This window comes from Taudactylus pleione, unplaced genomic scaffold (assembly GCF_031769625.1).
Source record: "Taudactylus pleione unplaced genomic scaffold, aTauple2 ptg000086l, whole genome shotgun sequence".
In the NCBI taxonomy this organism is placed as follows: domain Eukaryota; kingdom Metazoa; phylum Chordata; class Amphibia; order Anura; family Myobatrachidae; genus Taudactylus; species Taudactylus pleione.
This window is the reverse complement of record NW_028284488.1, coordinates 14,723,077-14,743,854: the sequence shown is the minus strand read 5'-3', so window position 1 is coordinate 14,743,854 and position 20,778 is coordinate 14,723,077. Positions and strand designations below refer to the sequence as shown.

The following is a 20,778-nucleotide window of genomic DNA, read 5'->3' as shown; positions in this document are numbered from 1 at the left end:
TAGTTACAGAAATGTTATAAGGCAAAAGGGTTACAGATTACATAGACAAACATGTTGCAATTTCAAAATAAAAGGGAAAATTTACACAGAATATTAACGGACAGCTTATTCTGGCCTGGGAAAGTGGCACAAAATGCAGGTACAGGCTTCAACTTTTCAATTGATCCCCCAGTCTGACACAGAACAAAAGACTCTCATTCCTATTATCACCCATAAGTGATGTCATCCAATATGACTGGCTGGCTTCTTAATTAATTTAGGGTGAATACTAGGACTGCCCACTTAATTTTTAACTTAAGTACAAATAACTGAACATAATTTTCCCTGTGCAATAACTATAGATTAATCTCCATCATTTAAACTATAATAGGGGTTCAAACTTGACTGCAATTTGATGTGGGATTGGATAGATACCTTATTTATTTGAACCATACATCCTAGTGATTCCCATGCGATGACCCCGGCAACATCACACACATGATGTACCATGTTGCCTGTCAGGAGTGTCAGCACTCCGTGCCTGGACTAGAGTGTGAGAGACTTACTGCTACAAAATGCTGCTGGAGTGTGTGAGGAGGAGCAGAGGCAGCTGCCCAAGGAACAGGGCCAGCAAAGCTGGTCTCATAACTACATCCCGCCACCGGAATTCTGAGAAGTGTCAGGATTCCGGCGCCGGTATTCTAATCGCCGGCATCCCGCATTATGGGCAGGAGAGGCACATTACATTCTATACTAAGGGAAGGCACATTATATTCTATAGGGATGCATGAGACTGGTGCCAATTTCCCTGTTAGATCCAATGGTAGATCCAGATGTGCAGTTTGGAACGGTAGGAGCCTTTCAACAATGCCCCCCAAAAGACAGTTATGGAAATACAGGATGGTTCCAGCGCTTTCTATGATCTATCCTATAAATTTGTTTGATGGTGTTCTCGATGTATTCAAAGATATGTAAAAAAACTGAATGGCAATATCGTATAATACCGTAAAAAAAAAAAAGTTTTATTTTTTAAGAAAAATAAACATACTCACCATTTACCGGTGGGTGATAGGCATTGGACACAATTTTCACTGTGGTCCTGCGGTGGTTGCAAAATGCAATGTACATCTAGATACCTTTGGGTCACTTCATAGATGGGTCAAAACACATATGACAAGCTTCCATAGTGCAAATCAGTAAACCCAATACAAGGTCCTACAAGGTTAAGTAGTATAGTCACCTTCAATGGGGTGTGATGGAAGCCTTGGACATATGTATTTTAAAACCGATGTCCGTCGGTTTAATATAGAGTTTGTTGAGCTTTGTGTAGATATTTAAAATTAAAAAATTTTGCTTGCAAAAATCCAGTAATCAAATAATTTATAGTTTATTAGTCTATAATGGTGTTATCTAATTACACCAGATGATAATAAAAATATATTTTCATTGTAAGTAGACATTGAAAACAATTATTACAATGAAATAACGCAATAGGGATTAAAAAAATTTATATATTAAAAAAATAGAATAAAAAAAAATATTTTTTTAAAAACTATTGTTTAAAAAACAAAATACATAGTTCAGAAATGAAAAAGTGGAGAGAACCAATGGATGGTTACCTAGCAACATGTTTCACAGAAATAATGTCTGCTTCCTCAGGCTGGTATTTGAGGAATGAACAGCCTGGTCTTTAAATAGGGAGCTGGGAGTTAGTTAACGATGATTGACATTACCCATGTGATGTGATTTAATTGAAGAAATAAAACATTAAAAAAAACACATTGCACAGGAAAAAGTGCTAGTAATGTGAGGGACTTCTTGAAGTGATGTTATTTTTAATGTATAAATGGATGGATGTTGTATAGAATGATATATATCTGTGTGTTTTAGAACTTCAATAAATAAAAGAATAGATAGATAGAATTGGTCTCTAATAAGTGTGTGAATACCCTTCTGTCTTATCTCAAGGACTCAACCGAAATCATCAGTCTCCTGAAAAATATCTCATGGGAAAATATCTCATGGGAAAACCTGGTCCATGGGGAACAATTATGCAAATTTATTTATTGGCCACTGGGAACATACTAAAATATGGAACAACAACCCTTTTGGTGCAAACCTGGTCCTATGGCGACACTATATTGATGATATCATTTTTATTTGGAAGGGAGATGGAGTTTTAATGGAATTTTTATTATATTTGAACACAAATGATTTGAATCTGAAGTTTGAAACCACCATGAACAAAAATAAAATTGTCTTCTTGGATTTGGACATATATCAGGAAGAAGGAGAGTTGAAAACCAAAGCACATTTTAAACCAGTTGACTACAACAATTATTTGATGCCCACTAGTTTCCATAATCCCCAAAAGATATGGTACATCCCTAAAAGTCAATTTAGATGCATCAGAAAAAATTGCACAGATTCGAGAGTGTGCAAAGAGCAGGCCTCTTTTCTCTCTGAAAGATTCAAAGAAAGAGGCTATCCGGCACCTCTGTTGGAGAAATGCAAAACCGAATGTGAAGCATTGAATCAACAAGATCTATTATTGACAAATGCCACCAAAAACACGAAACAAGAGTTTTCAATACCATTCATTACTGGCTTCAATGATCAGTCCAAAAACATTAAGGAAATCATCAACAAACATTGGCCCATCCTTCTTTGTGACCCCATCCTTAAAACTCACCTCCCTAAGAAACCACAAGTCATCTTCAGAAAAGCTTCTAATATGAAAAACATCCTGGCACCGACAGTTCCACCATTCCTCAACAAAAAAACAACAGATAACTGGTTAAATATCCAAAACAAAGGTTTTTTTTCATACACTACTTACACTGCATGCAAGTTTGGATACAAGACAGACACATTCAAATGTACTGTAAACCAAAAAGAATATCCTATTAAACAAAACATCAACTGTAATTGTGACTTTGTGGTATATCTGCTAGAATGTCCTTGTAAACTACAGTACATTGGGAAAACATCCAGACCACTGAAAAATAGGATTAGAGAACATATTCTAAATATAAAGAAGGGTCTCACCACCCATAGTGTTTCTAAACACTTCTTAGATGTTCATTCAAGTAACCCGGAAGGTCTAAAGGTCATTGGTATAGACAGGATCCATTTAGGAATGAGAGGAGGGGACAGATCGAATAGACTTTCACGAAAGGAAACCTATTGGATTTTCCAAATGAAGACCCTCTCTCCCCTTGGATTGAACATCGACATTGATTTGGCAGCTTTTCTCTAGCATGTTCATTATTGTTGCCCCTGCAATACATCCGAGCTGTAAGTCCAAAAATTTAGAATCACCTTCATTTAAGCCAAATTACATTTTTAGAATTTTATATTTTGTGTCATGTTTACTGTACAGTTTTGCTATTTGTTTTTCAAAATCTCCCACTTTTGGATTATAGATTTTTACATCTATCCTCAATAAAATGTATTACACTTTCTGAGGCATTTTGAACACTGTATATAGGATTTGATCATCTAACTCACACTGCCTATATGTAGAATGCATTAATTTTAACATAACACTATTTGCCCATATGTCACAAATACATGCACAATTACATCCCCTGAAGGCACAAAATCAATAGCACTTCACATTAATATATGGGTGACCATAGTATTCACAATCTACATACAACACATTTTTTATAGTCACACACTTATTAGAGACCAATTCTATCTATCTATTCTTTTATTTATTGAAGTTCTAAAACACACACATATATATCATTCTATACAACATCCATCCATTTATACATTAAAAATAACATCACTTTAAGAAGTCCCTCTCACATTACAAGCACTTTTTTCTGTGCAATGTGTTTTTTAAACAACTGTTTTTAAAAAAATAAATTTTTTTATTCTATTTTTTTAATATATAAATTTTTTTAATCCCAATTGCATTATTTCATTGTAATACCTGTAATTGTTTTCAATGTCTTCTTACAATGAAAATTATTTTTATTATCGTCTGGTGTAATTGGATAACACCATTATAGGCTAATAAACTATAAATTAATTGATTACTGGATTTTTGCAAGCAACATTTTTTTAGATTTAAATATCTACACAAAGCTCAACAAACTCTATGTTAAACCAATGGACATCGGTTTTAAAATACATATGTCCAAGGATTCCATCACACCCCATTCAAGGTGAGTATACTACTTAACCTTGTAGGACCTTGTATTGGGTTTACTGATTTGCACTATGGAAGCTTGTCGTATTGTGTTTTCACCCATCTATGGACTGACCCAAAGGTATCCAGATCTACGTTGCATTTTGCAACCACCGCAGGACCATGGTGAAAATTGTGTCCAATGCCTATCACCCACCAGTAAATGGTGAGTGCGTTTATATTTCTTAAAAAATAAAACCTTTTTTTTACGGTATTATACGATATTGCCATTCTGTATTTTTGACATAACTCTGAATACATCGAGAACACCATCAAACAAATTTATAACATTATATTCTATACTAAGGGGAGGCACATGAAATGCTATACTATGGGGAAGCACAATATATTCTTTACTAAGGGGTAAATATTATTCCCTATACTTTAGGGAGGGTGAGGCACATTATATTTTATACTAAGGGGAGGGCTCATTATATTCTATACTAAGGGTAGGCCCAGTATATTCTATACTAAGGGGAGGGCTCATTATATTCTATACTAAAGGGAGGGCTCATTATATTCTATACTAAGGAGAGGGCTCATTATATTCTATACTAAGGGGAGGCACATTACATTCTATACTAAGGGGAGGCACATTACATTCTTTACTAAGGGGAGGCACATTACATTTTATACTATGGGGAGGGGAAGGCTCTTTATATTCTATACTAAGGGGAGGCACATTACATTCTTTACTATGGGGAGGGCAAGGCTCATTACATTCTATACTAAGGGGAGGCACATTACATTCTATATTAAGGGGAGGCACATTACATTCTATACTATGGGGAGGGGGAGGCTGATTACATTCTATACTAAGGGGAGGCACATTACATTCTATATTAAGGGTAGGCACATTACATTCTATACTATGGGGAGGGGAAGGCTCATTAAATTCTATACTAAGGGGAGGCACATTATATTCTATACTAAGGGGAGGCACATTATATGCTATACTATGGGGAGGGGAAGGCTCATTATATTTTATACTAAGGGGAGGGCTCATCATATTCTATACTAAGGGGAGGGATCATTATATTCTATACTAAGGGGAGGCACATTATATTCAATACTAAGGGAAGGCACATTTATATTCTATAATAAGGGGAGGCACATTATATTCTAAACTATGGGGACGGGAAGGCTCATTATATTCTATACTAAGGGGAGGGCTCATTATATTTTATACTGAGGGGAGGCACATTATATTTTATACTAAGGGGAGGCACGTTATATTCTATACTAAGGGGAGGCACATTATATTTTATACTAAGGGGAGGGGAAGGCTCATTATATTCTATACTATGGGGAGGGCTCATTATATTCTATACTAAGGGGAGGGCTCATTATATTCTATACTAAGAGGAGATACATTATATTTTATACTAAGCGGTGGCACATTATATTCTATACTAAGGGGAAGGCACATTATATTCTTTACTAAGGGGAGGCACATTACATTCTATACTAAGGGGAGGCACATTACATTCTATACTAAGGGGAGGCACATTACATTCTAGACTAAGGGGAGGCACATTATATTCTATACTAAGGGGAGACACATTACATTCTATACTATGGGGAGGCAATTTACATTCTATGCTATAAGGAGGCACATTAAATTCTATACTATGGGGAGGAAGAACTGAACTGTGGGCCTGATTCAGAGTTGGGAATAGAGAGAGAGATAGCACTTAACTGTGTACCTGGACAAACCATGTTGCAATGAAAGGGGTGTAAATACATAATTTTTTTTTTGCATGTAGGTAATTACTGGCTGATTTACATGTAGCCCACAAATACTGCACAGCTTTATTTGTACTCTACAATTTAGATGTCAGTTTGGACACCTCCCTCGCAAATCTAAATCTCTCTGCACATTTTAAATCTGCCCCACCTGCAGTGCAGCATGGTTTCACCAAGATGATCAGTTGAGAGAGATATCTCACTCTATTCCCAACTCTGAATCAGGCCCTGTGTCCACAGTTTTTCTTTTGCATGGCGGGTAGCATATTTATTTGCACTCTGGGCCCACCACCCGCTAGTTCTGCCACTGGACTATAAGCTGTTGTTTAATGGTGTGGTTGGAGTTAATTATTTAATGTACTAGACATAAGGAACTGCTTTTAGTTGAATGGTGTATGGGGGTTACTCATTTAATTTAATGGGCTTGGGGGATAGCTATAATTTATGGGTGTATTTGGGGATATTTACAATTAATGGAGTGGGAACCGGGCTTTTAATGTAGCTTTTGAGGTAGGGATTACTCTTTTAATGGTGGGTGGGAGATATATATTTTTGTTGGGGGCTAGAGGATTCACTCATTGCTGGGCTTTCCATTTCTCATGTACCTATCCCTTTTTCCAAACAGGACACCAAAACTCCAAAAGCCAGACAAGCAGCAGCTGAGGTTAAGACACGAGCAGCAGGAGATAATGAAGATTGCAATAATAGAAGTCTGCCGACTGTCATGATTTTGGTGGGGCAGTTCTGATTTTTGGTGGCTGTCAGGACTACAGGGACAGTTGGGAGGTATTTCCCAATTCTCACTGCTGTGGTCCTAAAGGTAGCGCTGCATGCACCTAACAATAGTGCATTATTGTCATTGTATTTGGAGGAGATAGGCAGCGATTGGAAAATAGCCTAGCAATGTCTAAAATGATAGCCAGCCCACTTGTATGATGGTCATACCCATTCTGGTGACATGTCAAGGAAACCTCTTTCTAAAAATCCTGCATTTGCCCCAGGATAAAGAATTGCATCATGAAAATGACACTAACTGACACGAACTTCCTCTTACACATTACACAGGGATCAAGGTTTGGCTACTTTTAAAAACATGTGAATGTGATCTTCATATATACAGTATCTTCCAAGATGCTGGATGATTTCATAACTATAATCCTGGGTTAGTTTCAGACATTAAAGGGAGATTGCTTTTTTGCATCAAAAACACAGTATTACAACTATACTACCAAAGAGATACAAAACATAACCTGCTGTACAAGATGGGTTAAACATTAGCACATATTTTAAAAGACAACTCAGCAACTCTGTTGACAACCTTATAATAGAAGCTGCAGGGATCTCTTTGCTCAGAATAAAAAGAAAATTAACAGTGTATATATTTATTCCCAGGACTTCAACATATAGGTTAAAAATATGACAGTGTAATTTGCAAACGCTTCAGTTTGGATACTTCATGGCCATCATTAACACAGCTCTTTCTGCTTGTATGGTGCATAATATAAAGGACACTGGTGAAGTGTAGAAGGGGTGGGACTGTGCCTGCCTCTTTCTCCAGTGTCTGAGGCATCTCAGCCAGCTGCAGACTGGCAGGTTCCCACTCTGCATGTACAGTCCCAGCACTGCTGGAAAGAACGTCAACTTTTCCTGGGAGAATCACTACACCCTAAGGATTAAACATGATCTTCCTCCTTGGACTCCTCGTCCTCTGTGTTTCTGCCTCCCTGGGAGATCATGGATCTGAAATAACTGAAAATAACTTAATAGAATTTTCTATGACAAATGGCACTGAGGAAAAAGTGAGTACTGTATACAGTTTTATATTCCATTGTTACATGTTTGCTTATGAACTTTACATAAACGTCAGATTTCATTAACTTAATGAACTTTTGTTCTACACTTTGTTTTTTAGAGGAATGTTTTTCTATACCTTCTGGAATTATATTTTATGTTTACTGATTCTGAGACCATCACACATTTAAAATAAACATGTATATTTACATACTACAGTTAATGGGATACAAGTATTTTTATTATCACATGTTTATTTTATATGAATAAACATTTGTTTATCTTGGAAAATGAATCATTATCTGGGGCTAAAGAAAGTTACATGATACGTATGCGCCATACAGGTGTAGTGTTTATACATTCTGTAGGCGATGGGGCTTTCACCACAATACACTGTGACTATACACAAATTAGCTGCACATCCGGTTATCTACTGTTCAGTCCAAAGATATTCTGTAGATGTTATTAGCACTACCATAACCATAATAACATATAATGCACATTAGTTCAAATTAATGTGCATGTAAAGGGATATTCAAGAAAAAAAAAATTGCCCATCTATTTATAAATAAATATTAGAAATTAAAATATATACAACTTTGAATTGTTTTAAAACAAAAAAAATATTTCCACTTACTACTACCAATAATAAATAATAAATCATAAAAACTGGTGGCGATGTCCGCAAAGTTTTCTTGGAACGTTCAGAGCATTACGAACACCAACATCACCAATTTTCCCTCATACCCCATAGAGGTGCACAGGGAAATTGGCAATGTTGGAGTACAGTATTCTACCACCATGTGCACAGCTACACATTGCTGAGAATTAAATTCTCCGTATGGACTCCTATATAGAAGTACTTGACAACACAATCCACTTTTCTCCAAGAGGTTGATGTGTGGGATTTATCTGGACACTGCTCTTACCACAAAGAAAAATAGGAAGCGTGTATCTTACTGCACCCTCCACCACCATGCATTTCATCCTGTGTTCTCTGTTTCATTTCTGAAGCTCTAAACACTGTTTTTCAGTGATTATTGCTTGGCCTGACTTATACCCCTGTTTTACCAAGACTCTGTCAGTTTTTGCAGCTAAATAATTTTATGTGTACTAAAAATGCTATTTTCTTAGAATGTATTTGGATTATTGGGACTAGTCAGACAATAGAATGAAGAGTGATTTACTGCAAATAATACTCTAATGGTGCATACACACGGGACGATCAACAACGATAACGATATTGTTGTACGATCTCCCGGGTGTGCTGGATGTTCGATATCGAACATCCAGCACACCATTTACCCACCAACAATGGCGAACGACCCGCGATCAACGATAGCAGATCCCTATAGTAACATGTTCGTTATCGACCAGTTTGGCCTGCATGCACGGGCGATGGAAGATATCGTTATCGTCCATACGTACCCGCGCATTGCAGGTCGTTGGCCACCAAAAAATGCACAATATGAACGATATGATCAATATCGTTATCGTTCACAGTGTCCATTTTAATCGTACCTTGTGTACGCACCTTAAATGAAACAATAACTAGCTTCATACTACAAGCAACATTTCTGATTTTCTGTTATGCATAAATGTGATAGCCCTAATTACTACATGTGCAGAATACATTTCTTACAAAAACAATCACCCTATACTTCATGTCTATGCAGTATAGCAGTAGATCCCATCTCCAGTCATTACATCTCCCAACAGTACAGGTGGTAAGGATATGGATATCCATGCTTAAACACAGGTGCTTGAATCTAAATGACTGAATGGTTTATTTACTGAGCAAACTGCTACTGTCTGTCATATTTAAGCCTGAAACTTAATAGAAAAATACCCCTTATTTTGCTACCAAAAGCATTGATTTAATAAATTTGGGTCTTAAGCATCAGTTTTAGTAAAATATAACTTCTGAGGCACTAATTAAGCCATTTGCATTCAAGCACAGATACTGTTTGCAGGAATCTATGATTAAAATAGGATTACCACCTAGCAACAACTGGTGGGCTTGGGCAGCAAGAATCCGGATTCTCCACTGAAAGGCAGGGGAGTGTAATTTTTCCATTAGTAACCTGCTGACACTAATAGTAGGGATGGCCATCTACCATTGATGGTTAATAACCATCAATGGCTAACCAACAATGGTCGATAGCACAGAGCCAAGCAATGTTTTTTTTCCTCCATGTGCTGGGACAGAGAGGTGAGCTCCACCCCAGACACGACCTGCGAAGCCCCTGCCCCACTTCCTGATTGGTCCACTGCCCAGCCAGTATTAAAACAAGAATGACCATCAGTGGATGAAATCATCAATGGTTCACAGCTAATGGTTTCACACCATCAATGTCAACCACCAATGGTACCATCGATGGCTAACCTACCAATGGCCATCCATAACTAACAATGGAGCTACCTCTAGGTTGTGCACGTCACATGCACACAAGGAGCTCGGTGAGGCTACCCATTACTGAATCAGATTTTGGAAGCTTACTGGTAGCAATCCTAATAACTGAATACCCCGTTTAATATTGTGTGAGTTGCAAAACGAGCAGAATAATATCCAGACTTTATGTCTGAAGAGACTGAACAGTCTATTTAGCAAACAGTACTGGTAAACCCTGTGAAAGACAAACCCTAAGAACAAATAACATATGTAATATATACTGTATATTATAATATATATATATATATATATATATACATATACATACATACACTAGCTGCAGTACCCGCAGTTGAGCAGGTTTAAATCTTTAAATTATTACGTTTTAGGGGTAAATTTACTAAAGTGAGAGTTTTTAGAAGTGAGTTTTAAAAGTGATGTTGCTCATAGCAATCAATCAGTTTCTAGCTATTATCTTCTAGAAGGTGCTAGGTAAATGTTATGTAGAATCTGATTGGTTGCTATGGGCAACATCACTTTTAAAACTCACTTCTAAAAACTCTGCCTTTAGTAAATTTACCCCTTATTATGTGATGTCATCTAAATCCATCCAGTGGAAGGTCCAGAACAGGCTCCCCGGCTTATAGTTCTGCCCATCGTATACCAGGACCTCAACCACATAATATGTCTTGTGGGATCTAATGTTACCACTCTGTGACATTTTCGTCAATATTATGTGATGTCTTCCAAGTCCATTCAGTGAAAGGCCCAGAACAGACTCCTTGGGTCAAAGTTCAGCCCGGCACACTCCGCCGTGAGGTCCAACTGGGACCCCGACCACTCCATTATGAATCCCAGACCAATTGCTACCCCTCTGTGAAGTTTTCATCCAAATCCATCCAATGAGAGGCCCAGAATAGGCTCCCTATTATAGGCTGATTCTGCCCAGCGTCCCAGGGTCAAATTTCTGCCCAGCGTACACCCACGGGAGGTCTGACCGGGATCTCAACCTCCTAGTATGTCTTCTGGGATCCAATGTTAACACTCTGTGAAGTTTTCATCCAAATCCATCCAGTGGAAGGCCCAAAACAGGCTTCCCAGGTCAAAGTTCTGCCCAGCGTCCCCGGGTCAAAATTCTGCCCAGCGTACACCAATGGAAGGTCCGACCGGGACCTCAACCCTCTGGTGTGTCTTCTTGGATGCAATGTTAACACTCTGTGAAGTTTTCTTTCAAATCCATGCAGTGGAAGGCCCAGAACAGGATCCCGGGTCTGACAGAGACCCTAATCCCCTAAAACCTGGCCAGGATCCAACTAGACCACCTTGCTTGCTTTCATCCCAATCGGTGTAGGGGTGTCCAAATGAATAACCGGACAGACAGACAAACAACAAATAAACAGACATTAATTTTATATATAAGATAGATATCTTTTGACTCTGGTGATACTGTACTTGCACTGCATATATAATGTATAAGCACAACAAGAAATGGAAGTTAAAACAACTTCATTATAAATTTAATAATAAAAAACAATTACAGTTGGAATAACAATGAATGTACACAAATGGAGAATAAAGTCTGTTTAAACTGCTTTTCCATCTGGATTTGCTTTGTTTTCCAGTAACTGATAAGGATGGTACAGTAACAATATTGTAGAAAAACCTTTGGTTTTGAAAGTAAAAGAACAGAGAAAATTGGGCGATTTTTTCTTTAGGGTCCTGTGTAGCCAATCAGTGTTCATTTCTAGTCCCTCAGATGGCCTATGTGAATGAAAGAAAAGATAATAGACTAAGGGGGAGATGTAACAAATTGGTAACTATGCACGTTATGTGATCTAGAACCTGTCCAGAATGATAGGGGCTCTAAGCACCCCCAGGGCCGCCATCAGGAATCATGGGGCCCAGTACAAGTGGACAATGCAGGGTCCCCCCCCTCCTTCCCGCCCAAAGCCCGGAGGGTGCAAAGGTGTAGAGTGCTGAGCGATTTAATGAATGAGAATTGTATTTACCTGCAATGTTTAGTTTCAGTTATGTGGAGTACTGATTGTGCTTCCCTTCATCCATGCCTCCTCTGATTGCCAGCCAACAGCCATGGTTCTTCATGGCACATTCAGAAGATGAGGATGGAAAGACATAAAGGGGTCTATTTACTAAAACTCTGCTTTAATGCCACTCCTGCTTTGCCTGCTACCGCTGCGAAGCAGGAGGTGGCTAACGCAGCAGTTACTAAAAATAGACCAGCCGAGGAGGGTGAACGTTAAGTCACCCCCTTGGCGGTAACAGCTGAGACTCCCTTCCCCTACGGTAATGTCTAAATCCCCTTCACGGAGAGGACCCTGACGTCATCAGCCAGTGTCCAGCGTCATTCCCTGCCATCCAAGTGGGCATAGAGGGGGAATATAACCATGTGGCGAGAGTAGCGAGCCACCGTGCCCGAAGCGTGGCGAGCGCAGCGAGCCCGTGAGGGGACAACAAACTTGTTTAAGTGGGGACAAAGTACTTTTTTAGCTGGCTGTCATGGGCAGGAACTGCACTTCCGCCCTCACTCACGTCACTTCCAGGTCCTTAGCACGAAGGGGAAATACAGCCAACCCTTCCCCTACAGTCCTGTGTTACTCACCATCTCTAGGCTCTGTACGGCAGCAGCAGCAGTGACTTTTTTTTTCCAACAAACTTTAACCTGACACAGCTCAAGACCTGCTTCTCCAGTGAGGAGAAGCAAATATCAGCAGCTACAGGAGGCGATATCAGCAGACGGTAAGTGCCCTCTCCCCTTAGTAATACCTGGGACACTTAGCGCTGCCATAGGTGTTTATGGCAGTGCTAAGTGCCCCAGGTGCAGTGTGCAGGCTGCAGGCAGAGAAAATCCCTTTAGTATATACTGAGAAGTGGTATGTATGGGGATTTTCTCTGTCTTTAGCGTTTTTCCCCCTTTTCCCCCTATTAGTAACTAGACCCCAAAGAGTGGAGAAGTGGAAGATGAGGAGGTAGAAAGGTGTGGCATAAGAGGAAAGAGAATGGTGAGGGCAAATAGGAGAAGGAGGTTGGAGAACAGTTAGAATGGGGAAAAAGATGGGATAATGCAGTCCTGGCCAACCAGTGACTTTCCAGCAGTTGTGAAACTACAAGTACCAGCATGGTTTACCAGCTGATCGGTGGGAGGTTATGCTGGGACTTGTAGTTTCATGTCAGCTGGAGAGCCACGAATTGGCCAGGCCTATAATGTAACACAGAGGAAAAAAGCAAGTGACATGGGTCAGAAGCACACAAGTGGAGTGGATGAGGGGCAGAGGCACTCATAGGGAGGGAAGGGGTGCATAGGCACACATGGGGAGTGTAGTGTCAGGCAGGGACACACATGGGGTGTAGAAGGGGGCAGATGCAAACATGGAAAGTGGAAAAAGAGTTAATGGCACACATGGGATGTGGAGTGGGAGACAGAGGCACTCATTGGGAGTGGAGGGGGTAGAGGCACTCATGGAGGTGTGAGGCAGAATCACCCATGGGGTTGGGAGGGAAGGAGAGAGGGGAGGCAGAGGCACACTTAACCAACATAGTGTAGAGACAAAGGGTACAGACAGGGGAGAGAGACAGGGGACAGACATCAAGGTGTTAGGAGAACATAGAGCAGCAGACATAAGAAGTGAGATCCCTATACTTACTGTGCTGTGTCTGCAGCATTCTTCCTGGGCTGTGTGTAGTGTGCGAGACAAAATGGTAATGTCTAATTCCCCTTCACGGAGAACACCCTGACGTCATCAGCCAGTGTCCAGCGTCATTCCCTGCCATCCAAGTGGGCATAGAGGTCAGGTAACCATGCCCGAAGCATGTGAGCGCAGCGAGCCCGCGAGGGGACAACAAACTTGTTTAAGTAGGGACAAAGTACTTCTGTAGCTGGCTGTCATGGGCAGGAACTGCACTTCCGCCCTCACGTCACTTCCAGGTCCCTAGCGCGAAGGGGAAATAAGCTCAACCCTGACAAAACACCTGAAAACCAGGCTTCAACGTTGATCACAGGTCTGCAGGGGAATCCAGCATCTGACAGCATTAGCTCGTGTGCTGCTAGTGCTAGCTGGAGAGTTAATTAATGAATGACTCATCACACACAGCTTAGCTGTGTGATGAGTCATTGATATAGCTCTCCTGCCAGCGCTAGCAGCTTGTGCTGCTTTTTGTTACTGCAAAAGTTTTTCAATTAACTCTTCCGGCAGTGTAGCTGTCTTGTTCTGGCACAGGTGTACTGGCTGTTCCCCCCTGATGGCGGCCCTGTGTGCCCCTGTCATTATCGGAGCTATCCCTAGATAGGGCGCCAAAGTGGTGAGGCAATGTATGAATGGTGAGTGGCACTGACCATTCCAACAACTGCAACTATCGATTTCGACAGCTGCAGCTGTCGTTGCCGCACCAGAGTACTGTCCCTGGCTGCCGGAGTATGCAGCCAAGGACCATGCTTACCAAAAACAATAACTTTTTTTTTTATAACGACGCAGGTGCCGCTGGGAATTTCCGACCGGCAAGCGCTGGTCAGAAGCCAAAAGAGGGAGAGTGCCTTTCGTCAGACAGGTGAATTATCACTCTCCTTCTTTGTCTTACTGGGGGAAATTCATGCCGGCGGTGCCTGGACCTGCTTCAAGGAGACAAATAGGAGAAGCAGGTCCAGGCATTTACTGTCCTTTAGCTGCCCCATCATACATCTCACCCTAAATGCCTTGGAAGAGTAACCAACAGGAAGCAACAGTTTGTAATTTTTGGGAGGGTGGGATGGGCTGTTGCTCGGTGTCGGTTGCAATCCTAGGCCCAAGAGCAGAGAACGTTTGCAGATCATAGATTCTTGCAAACTACAGTTTTTTCTTCAGGAGATTGTTACTTAGCAACAAGAGAGAGAAATTTGATATTTGCTTCATCATAAGTCTTCAATAATGTTATGCAAATTGATGACTAATGAGCAAAATTTACCTTGTGCATAAATGTTTGTAAGGGAAGATCTACTGGGGTGCCTTCATTTTGGCAACTCTTCTCAAAAAGTGGCTTTTGAACTGAGTAGTATCAATACTTGCAATCCATTCAAACTGAGGGACTATCAGAGTGTCAGGTAAACTTACCTTACAGCTAACTGGAGCTAATTGTACTTGCAGATGAGCAGTTTGCTGCGTGCATGATAGTTTGGAGAAGTAAGAGTTTGAGGTGCTTTATATGCAGCATCACCCAGTAAAAAGAGGCCCTTAAATTGAGAAATGTCAATACCAGCCTCTATCATGTAACATACAGTGTTTCCTGTAAGGGTAGAGGGTTTAGCTGTACAGTGAGGTTCTCTACAGGTAATGAATAATTGCTGTTTATTCAAACAAGTGGGGTAAGAGTAAGTAGATAAACAGGAGAAAGGTTTGGTTCTTTTCTATCATCTTTATAATGTCTAATTCTACTAGGAAAAATTTTGGTGTGACATCTGAGAATAAGTTGGTACACTTCCGTGGTTTGAGAAACCGGGGTATGAGAAAATTAATATGATCAGCTTAACTCCTATTGTTGCAAATGGTAAAGGTCAGCGTGAAGCCAGTGTCTTAGAAATAGACACAAAATCTGATAAGGAAGTTAAGGTAGTCAAAGAGCGGAAAGGGAATCTGCCAGTTAGTTAATATTTCCAGGCAGGTCTGTTGCCTTTAGAATTATTTTCCTTTCTATGGTCTCCTGTCAAATGTCCAAAGCTTCCATGCAAAGGAACATTAAAAAATGTTCCCCATTCTTTTTATGTAGGACATAGATGTCATATTGTCCAGAGAAGAACTAGAGCATTGTGTGTCTTGGGAGGTTAAAGAGATTGAAAAGATATTTTCTCAGCTCTCAGTTCTAATGTATTTATATGAAGGGTATTTCTTCCCCTGACCATTCTCCTTGTATAGCTGTGTTGGGAGAGATCTTCCTATCCCAGAGGACACACATTGGATGTTACTGTTAAAATCATAGGAGAGTCTAAAGGCCCCTACACACTAGATGATTTTGTTAACGATTTGGCCGATTCCAATGCATTGGAATGAGAAATCGTTAAAATCGTCCAGTGTGTATGCACTATATCATGCATTGCACATTTCCATGGGGTGATCAGCCGGCATATCGGGCACCAGATCGCCCAGTGTTCACGGACCACCTGCTGTCGGTCCTTCGGCAGGGGAGTCATGTGTCTCATCGCTGGGTACACACGTCGTTTAGTGTATGTCGTTTAGTGTGTACCTATCTTAACACATGCCTGTAATTTGGAATTGGCAGTGAGCCCCAATTGGAAATCTCCAATATGACATGGGAGGACAGGTAAATCATTCCTGACTAATAGTGACAGGTTTATAAGAAAAAGCTGAGAAGAGCTTGTGTATTCTAGCATAGGGAAGGAACGAGGAAGAAAGTCGAAGAGAAAGCTATCATTGTCCCAGTTAGTGCCGCTAAATCATTGAGAGAATTTGTGGGCTTTTTCAAGAAAGTCAGAGACAGTCTCTGTATTACTCCCTCTTTTTTCCTGGACATCCCATTATTCAAAGCGTGCACTGGAAGGAAGGGTGCTTTATCAGGATTCAAACTTAGGGATCTTCATTCTAGAGGCTGTTTTTCTGCCGACTGAGCTATTATGGCTGTTTATTGTAAAGGCCAATGGCTTCATGCATTTACTTTGAGTTCTAGGCTTTAGCATCTCAAAGGATCTGAGAGCCTTATAACAAGACCTGATTCATGACAGAAACTCTGGTCCAAACAGGTCTGCGTGTGACAGACTCTAATAATTCAAAGACATAAGTATTAGTACTGATAAGCCTGCTGTAGTGAGCTATCTTGCTATTCTAAAATTTGTAAAATAGTTAAATTCTTGACCCACAATTAAATAGCACTGTTAATAGCTTTTAGAAGGGATTTTGTACGGGATGCCAGCGTTCGGGATCGCGGTGGTCAGAATCCTGATGCCGGCATCCCGGCTAGCTTCGCATCCCGATGGCTCAAGGTAAGTATACCTAACCTATCCCCTAACCCTCTCTCCCTGGTGCCTAAACCTAACCTCCCCCTAGTGCCTAACCCTAACCCTCCCCCTAACCCCTCTACTTACCTTCTGGATTCCTGCAATAAGGATGCCGACACCGGTATTCCGATAAGTGTCCGGAATCCGGCATTGGCATTGTGACTCCCGAAATCCCCTTTTCTGCTTAGTCAAGGACATATAGCAGAGGACCTGCTACAATTATAATTAAAGAGTCTTATTTGTGAAATCAACAGTTTATTACCCAATAATGCATTAAACTGCGTCAATATCTGGGAGAAAAGAATTGACACATCGGGCAGGCCTATAAAGAAATAATCAATACTCTTTTATAAGTGCTGCCCTGAATGCTTGTTTAGAACCCAGTACAAAGCCCAGTGTGAGGAGTATAGGTTAGGCAGAGGTGCAGGGCCGGTGCAGGGCTTCTAGGCACCCTAGGCAAAACGTCTGCCTGCTACATACCCCCCCCCACCACCCCCTTTCCACCTGTCAGTACTCATTTAGCCCCTCAGGTGAAAATGTAGCGTGGCATCTTAAAAGTTGCACCCCCTCCAAAAAAATAAATATGCAAAAGACAACTAAGCGTGACATTTGCGGGAATACCCAGGCATGCTGTAGTGTAGTCAGGAGACACAGACAGGATAGACAGAGAGATAATACCATACAATCTCTGGGTCTGGGTCGGTAACTGGGGGAGTGACTGTCGGTGATCGTGACAGTGTCAGGGAATGCATCGAAAGACACAGGTCCACTGACACCGATGGCCATATACCGTCGGACATTCTGAGCAACCATAAGGTTGCTCTGATATTCAATGGTGCGTCTGATATCCACTCGAAAGTGCAATTTGTACTGCACCATGGTGGATTAGATTACATGGTGGGTGTACTGCAGCTTTAACATACATTCACGCTACTGCATTACTGTATACCTCTGTATCAGGCCCAAAGAGAGATATACATTTTGTAGAAAGTGTATAGACCGGCGCACTGGTTAAAGTCTTAGAAACGTATTGCACCTGAATGGTTAAATCAAAGATTTATCTCAGAATTTGAGGTACATTGGACATCAGGTATTATGGCTGAAGCATTTCTCATTCCCTCTGAAAAATACTTTTCTCAGATGAGGGCAGAGTGGACACTGATATGACCTTTGCCAAGGTTTTTTTTAATGTAAATTTTAACAATATATGAGCATAGTTACCTACCTTCTAAAATCTCTTCCCGGGAGACGCACACTATGACATACCCCAAAAAGCGTTTGGTTTTTTTTGCCGCCATTCCCCATTACATCCCGCAAATGGTCCCTGACTGTCGATCACTTGAATGAGACCTCACTGTGAGTGGCAGCGCAGAGCTACCTTGGCACATGCACAGTCAATGACTCAACTGTGTAAATATCGGCATTGTGTACATCTCTGACTCAGGCCCAGTATCATTGTTACGAATCTGGGTGAGGAGAGAGGTCAAAACTTTTGCGTCTTATACAGTAGGCAACAAATATTCTAGCAAAATGCTCAATTAAAAGAACACCATTATGAAGTTTAGAAAACTATAAAGCTAAGTGGTTTATTGTCCATATTACTAAGTTATAGTGCACCGTGTGCTGGTCCACCTTTGTACAAGTAACTATGATGACACAATATGCCTATGGCACAGCAGGTCCATGGTAGCCTATGTCATAGGAGCCGCTTACAATGCCTGCTGCTATGACAGCTCCTTTGCTTCTTTATGGACTGGCACACACACACACAAAATCAGTGACTGCACCACTGCGATAGCGCCTGCTCTCAGAGGTGTAGCGTAGAGCTGTGGCATCTGGAGCAAGCGCATGTTATGGCGCCCCCCATAATACCGGTGTGTCTGGCATAGCCAACGTGTGGAGGCAAGTTGAGGTGACAGAAATTTAGCTGAGGCAGTGTCAGACTGGGGCACTAGGGGCCCACTAGGGGATGTTCAGTTTTAACAGGTGAGACATTACCCTGAAGGTAATATATAGACTGAGGGGGCAACACTGGGCCTGAGGGTGAAGTGGGCTGAATTATGAAATAGTAGTGTATAAATCCCCTTCTGTTTCTGTAAATGGAAGTGATGTGCCGTGAGGGTGGAAGTGCGGTTTTCTGCCCATACTGTCCACCAAAAGAAGACAATTGTCCCCTCGCAGGCTTGCTTCGCTTGCCACGCTTTGGGCTCAGTGGCTCGCTGCACTCGCCACAAGAATGTATTCCCCCTCAATGCCCGTGTGGATGGTAGGGAATTATGCTGGACAGTAACTGTTGACGCCATGGTACAGAAACAGAAGGGTATCTATTCATTACCATTGTGAAATGGGGCTGTCTTTGGAGGAGAGTGCAGTGTTAGAGCAGTATTTTTTTTGGGCGGGGGGGGCAGTTTGGGGGGGCAGTATTTTGAAGGTGTGCAATATTTGGAGGGGGAGCAATATTGTGGGAGTAGTGTGAATTAAGGGCAGTGTTAGGGCAATATGTGGAGTGGGAGCAGCATTTTGGGCAGTGTGAGGAGTGGGAGCAATGTTTTGGGCAATATGAGGAATGGTGGTATTGTTGAGGTAGTATGAGATGTGGGAACTGTCTTGGGGCACTATTGGATGGGGTAGCAGTGTAGCGGCAGTGTGTGGAGGTGGGACTGGGAGCCCTGAATGCACTAATACATTAAAACATAACAGAACTCAGGGCAAAAACACAAAGATGAGAGACCAACATGGCAAAAAATAACACTAAAAGACAGTAACACTACACAGAGGACACTGCACAGGGCATGTCAATATGAATGCAGCAGGGAGGAGGGTGCGCATTGCTTACCGTGCTTCCAGTACTAATGCAGCCAGAGATGAAGAAGTCAGGGGGCCCAGCCTGTGCACAGTGCATGGGTGCTCCCGAGTCCCGACAGTGCCCTCATTACGATCTCGGCAGTCTGATATATAATGTCCCTAACGGAACCGGCTCTGGAGCATGAGCTCCATCTGCTCCGCCCACGCTGTGCCCCTTGCAAGAGACCGAACACACTGAAGTGAGTCTACAGTGCTGGCTGCACTGTAAACTCACTTCAGTGTTAATTCTCTGGCAGCGCAGCAGCTCTCTGTGCGAGCGCGCTTCACTGCAGTTTTCCCTGATTGGTGAATAGCTCCGGCCATCCACCAATCAGTGTTAGATACTCCCACAACTGTGATTGGTGGATGGCCAGCACCATCCACCAATCAACGCTTCTAGCACAGTGCAGTGAACAGTGGAGAATGGACAGGAGTCACGGTGGCCGGGGGGCAGGCAGAGAATGCTAGTCATGCATTCCGATTGAGCCTTCTGGCTTGTGCGGCCCCAAATGCCTAATGGTATACCGGCCCAGGAGTCAGTTGGCACCCTGCCCCCCAGCCCAGCCCGCCTCTGGCCCCCGTTAATGATATCACCTGTTGGCATGCATGCATGTGGGAGCACGCATCATCAGCGACATAGCGGGCACACACTAGACAAAGTGCCCGATGTATATAGGAAATGGACCTCAGACTACACACCCTGAACATATATATTTTTATATATATATATATTAAATTGGAGGTGCTGCCTGTGGAGACATGTGCCCTATGTGTCGCTCTGATCCGCCGGATCGGATGACATATTGTCTAGTGTGTACCCTGTGTAAG

General features: G+C 41.6%; 1 protein-coding gene across 1 annotated transcript in view; it reads left to right on the top strand.

Annotated features, from left to right (window-relative positions):
• Positions 1-7,556: 7,556 nt before the first annotated feature.
• ITIH5 (inter-alpha-trypsin inhibitor heavy chain 5) overlaps positions 7,557-20,778 on the top strand; it is a 137,929-nt gene continuing 124,707 nt past the window's right edge. Inside the window, exon 1 of the mRNA XM_088468910.1 lies at positions 7,557-7,725. Within this exon, the coding sequence (XP_088325036.1) occupies positions 7,606-7,725 (120 nt within the window). The 5' untranslated portion in view covers positions 7,557-7,605. The remainder of the gene's footprint in view (positions 7,726-20,778) is intronic.